Source organism: Pipistrellus kuhlii, unplaced genomic scaffold (assembly GCF_014108245.1).
Source record: "Pipistrellus kuhlii isolate mPipKuh1 unplaced genomic scaffold, mPipKuh1.p scaffold_m20_p_6, whole genome shotgun sequence".
Lineage (NCBI taxonomy): Eukaryota > Metazoa > Chordata > Mammalia > Chiroptera > Vespertilionidae > Pipistrellus > Pipistrellus kuhlii.
In genome coordinates this window covers 72,702,136-72,706,879 of record NW_023425562.1, presented here as the reverse complement: position 1 = coordinate 72,706,879, position 4,744 = coordinate 72,702,136, and the positions used below count along the sequence as shown (strand labels likewise).

At 56.5% G+C, this 4,744-nt stretch overlaps 1 protein-coding gene across 1 annotated transcript; it reads left to right on the top strand.

Moving 5' to 3' along the window:
• The first annotated feature begins 609 nt into the window (after nt 1-609).
• On the top strand, nt 610-4,481 carry THBD (thrombomodulin). Its single transcript, XM_036418562.2, has one exon. It carries the CDS (start codon nt 911-913, stop codon nt 2,651-2,653), a length of 1,743 nt encoding a protein of 580 aa, XP_036274455.1. The 5' UTR covers nt 610-910; the 3' UTR covers nt 2,654-4,481.
• Nucleotides 4,482-4,744: the final 263 nt, after the last annotated feature.

Here is a 4,744-nt window from a genome sequence, read left to right as displayed (position 1 = left end):
TAGGCCGATGGCGCTCAGGGACTCCTGTGTCCCCCTAGCTCTCTCTCTCTCTCTGTGTGTGTGTGTGTGTAGGGGGGGAAGGGGCGGAGTCGCGGGCGTTAGACTAGTTCTCCCTCCGTTCAAGGTCGAGGTCTAGCCACACCCTCTGTGTTGTGGGACCGAGAACACCCCCGTTTTCAGAGCGAGGGCGGGCGGGTGCAGCTCCCTTTCCTTTCCATAGCATCTTTGCGGAAGTCCGCGCCCTCCGCAGCCCCTCCTAAACCCTCCTCTGCTGAAGACCTTCTCCCTGAGTCACGCAGGTGCCGGGCACGCCTTCCCCGCCTCCTTCATTCGGAGCCCTCCTCTCCCGTCACCTCTTCCCAGGGTTTCTGCAATACAGGCTGTCCTTGAAGTTGATGACAGCAGCATATTTATGAAGAACAAGAAAGAGGACCCAGAGATTAGGATGGGGGAGGAGGTGTGAGCCTGAGGGGAGGCAGCCGGGGTGTCGCCCTGAGGACAGGGGTGGTGTCTGAGCCTGGCAGCCCCGCCCGGGACCGCCCGGAGCCTGGGCGCGGTTACTGATCCCGGCCAGCAGATCCCGGGCGGGCGCGAGGGCGGGCACTGGGAGTCGGAGGACCCAGTAATCCGAGAATACAGCCTCAGCCCTTCCCACTAGCACTTCCTTCCTTTTCCCGAACGTCCAGGACGGAGGGCTGCGCTCTTATAAACTCGCGCTGCCTCGCTGCCGGCATATCAAAGGCTGCTTCGCCCAGGCTGCCCCGCGCAGCAACCCGACAGGCACCCCAGCTCCGGTGCAGACGCGCACAGCGGTCTCCACCAGCGCCCCGCGCTCTCGGAACCAGCCGGGCTCGGACCGGCGGTGGCGCTTGCGCGGTCCCCAGCGCCTGCACGCGGTGTGCGGGGCAGCATGCTGCGGGTCCTGCTCCTCGGTGTGCTGGGCTCTGCAGCCCGGGGTCTCCCCCAGCCCCAGCCGCAGCCCCACGGGAGCCAGTGCATCGGACAAGACTGCTTTGCGCTCTTCCGGGGCCCCGCGACCTTCCCCGCCGCCAGCCAGGTCTGCGAGCGCCTGCGGGGCCACCTGATGACCGTGCGCTCCTCGGTGGCCGCGGATGTCATCTCCCTTCTGCTGAGCGGCGGCGGCGGCGAGAGCCCTCGCCTCTGGATTGGCCTGACGCTCCCGCCAGGCTGCAGCGACCCGGGGCACCTCGGTCCCTTGCGGGGCTTCCAGTGGGTGACGGGCGACAACAGCACGAGCTACAGCCGGTGGGCGCGGCTCCCCGAGGCCCCCGCGTCCCGCTGCGGCCCGCTGTGCGTGGCCGTCTCGGAGGCCGGCGTCCCTGTCCCCGGTGAGCCGTCCTGGGAGGAGCGGCCGTGCGACACGGAGGCCGACGGCTTCCTCTGCGAGTTCCACTTCGCAGCCTCCTGCAAGCCGCTCGCCATGGGGTCCGGGGCCCCGGCGGCCGCCAGCGTCTCTGTCCACTATGACACCCCGTTCGGGGCCCGCGGCGCGGACTTCCAGGCGCTGCCGCTGGGCAGCTCAGCCGAGGTGGCGCCCCTTGGGGTGGAGCTGGTGTGCGAGCAGAGGCCCGGGGAGATCGAGGGCCGCTGGAGCCGGGCCGGGCCGGGCGCCTGGGACTGCGGCGTGGAGAACGGCGGCTGCGAGCACTTGTGCAACCGGAGCGCCGCCGGCGGGGAGCCCCGCTGCCTCTGCCCCGCCGACACTGCTCCGGAGGCCGATGGGCGCTCCTGCACCGCCGCCTGCGAGACACTCTGCCAGCACCTATGCCACCGCAACCCCGACGTGCCCGGCGGCTACTCGTGCATGTGCGACGTGGGGTACCAGCTGGCTGCGGACCAGCACAAGTGCGAAGATGTGGACGACTGCCTGCAGGTGCCCAGCCCGTGCCCCCAGGTCTGTGTCAACACGCAGGGCAGCTTCGAGTGCCACTGCCATCCAGGCTACGACCTGGTGGACGGCGAGTGCGTCAAGGACCTGTGCCTGGGGAACCCCTGCGAGTACCAGTGCCAGCCCTTGAGGGAGACGGACTCCCCGCAGTACCGCTGCATCTGCGCCGAGGGCTTCGCCCCCGTCCCCAACGCCCCGCACAAGTGCCAGATGTTCTGCAACCAAACCGAATGCCCAGCCGATTGCGACCCCAACATCCCGGAAAGATGCCAGTGCCCCGACGGCTACATTCTGGATGAGGGCTCGGTGTGCACCGACATCGATGAGTGCGCCAGTGGCTACTGCAACAATGCCCATTCCTGCAACAACCTCCCTGGCACCTTTGAGTGCGTCTGCGGGCCTGGCATGGTCAAGACTGGCAGCGACTGTGACCTTACCCCCGTGGGCGGAGGCAGAGGCGAAGGCGAAGGCGAAGGCGGAGACGGGGGCTCTGGGGAGCCTCCGGTCAGCCCGACACCGCGCACCACCTTGAGCCCCAGGCCTGCAGGGTCTGTGCATTCCGGCGTGCTCATTGGCATCTCTATCTCCAGCTTGTGTCTGGTGGTGGCGCTTTTGGCGCTCCTCTGCCACCTGCGCAAGAAGCAAGGCTCCATGCAGGCCGAGCTGGAGTACAAGTGCGGGGTCCCCTCCAAGGAGGTGGTGCTGCAGCACATGGCAACAGAGCAGATGCCTCAGAAACTCTGAGGGGTCTCCCCCCTGACTGGCCCTAGGTGTGGGCTTGGCCTTTTCTCTCTCCTGTGCCTCATTCCCTGGCCTCCTCCCCCAGCCTTACTCCCGAAGCACCTTAGCTGGCCTCAGAACTGGAGGAGACCCCCATCCCTTCTTTTGCGACTCCAGGAATGGCTGGGGAGGAGGGACTGGAAGGAGGATGCACATCCCTGTTTGCTTCTATCATGTCACCAGACTACTGGGCAGAGAGGGCAATTTTAAAATGAATATGAAGATTGCAAAGTGCTCCATGTCCTCTGTAGGGCAAGAGGGGGGAGCATTATTGGGCAGACTGTGATCCGATGGACTAGTGAGTGTGACTGTGTCATGTTGATGACAAAGATATTTATTTTTTTTAAGTATTTACGACTTGTTTTTCTATTTTCCCTACCTGTATGTCTTCATACCACGTTGTGTCCCTCCCTACCTTCCCGCTCTCTTTCTTACCTTCCCTATCTATGTATTTATATAGCCCCCCTTGTCAAGTGGTAGTTATATCATCTTGGTGAATATTTTTTTGTTTCAGCCTCTCTCATTTTTGAAGACAAGCCTCATTCCCCCCTCTCATTCCTCTTAATTTCCCCCTCTCATTCCTCCCAGGAACGGGGCCAACCCATCTGAGTCACTTTACCTGCATCTGACTGACTCTACTTCTACTTTTAGCTGTCTGCCTAAGGCAGAGCTCCTACGTGAAACAGAGCAAAAGCACTAAAAAGAAGAATGGCTGGGCATTTGTTCTTTCACCAGATTCGCTAATTTAGCCTGAAGTTTCATGCTTCCAGAGCCAATATCATTTTAACAAAGGTTAAGATGTGAGAGGCATTTGTTAAATTAATGTTGCTGAACTGTCTTAGAAATTCAACCCAAGGAGATTTTTTTGTTTTGTTTTGTTTTTGCTTTTTTTAAACAGTGAGCCTGGGTTTTATTATTGGTGTTGTTTTGATTTGGACTGAAAGGTAGTCATCGTTGTTAAGCTTTTATGCAGTTTCCTTTTACATTGTTATTATTGTTATTGTTGTTGTTGTTATTTTTAACAGTGTTGGAATGTTCATGTGATTGCTCTAGATTGAAAGAAAAAGGAATCATCTCCCAGGAGATAGTTTAAGAAAGTTCTGAGTTGCCTGATTCATGCCAATTACCATTTTGACTCACTGTTTTTGTCAGTTATAGGCTAAAATAAAACCAGTTTTGGGGGCATTTGGGAGTTTAGGGATGGAACCTGGCAGATACCCAGGCCACCTCACCTTGATCAAGCCCTTCAGAATGTCTCCCACTTCAGAGGGGCCTTCTCACCTCACTCACTTGGAACCTGCTCCCCACAAGAAATGGGGCTGTCTTTGCCCTCCTCCAGCAGCTGGTTAGAAATGCAGAAACTTGGGCTTCACTCCACTGACTCCATGAGAATCTGTATTTTAACAAGATCTGCAGGGGTTTACCTGCCAGTATGGTCTAAGAAGAACGGTTTCAGATAGCTTCCAAGTTCTGGAATTGAGCGAATGGGGCTCAGTAATAAGTAGCAGGCCAAGTCAGGGCCTTTATTATCAAGAAACTGAGGAATCTTAATTTCCTGTAGAAAAATTAGGTACACCCCTCTGGACATCACTAAACAGGGTTTTTGGTTCAACTAAGCTAGGGATGAAGATATGAATGGGGGGAAAAATGTGTATCTTTTGTGACAAAGATTTTTTTCTACTATTTTGTAAACTCAGCATATTTGTACATATTTATTTATTGGAGATAGACTAGAACACGGGCAAAACCCTTGCTTATGACATCACCTATAGAAAATAAACAAATAACAGTGTGCCTTGGGTTGCATGTCTGTCCACCTCCCCTTCCCCAAACTCCCCATTTTCCATAATTAAACAATGAAAACACCATGAACTGAATTTAAAGGTTGCTCCACACCCATCACTAGCTCATGGCATCATCTCTGACTTTGAATTTTTTCAGAGGAGATTGTTTTCACTGTAGAATGTTATGTTCTATCTGTCTGCACAAATATTTATTTACTCTTTTTTTCTGTAACCATAACAACTTCACACAAAGGACTTGTGTCAATGCATT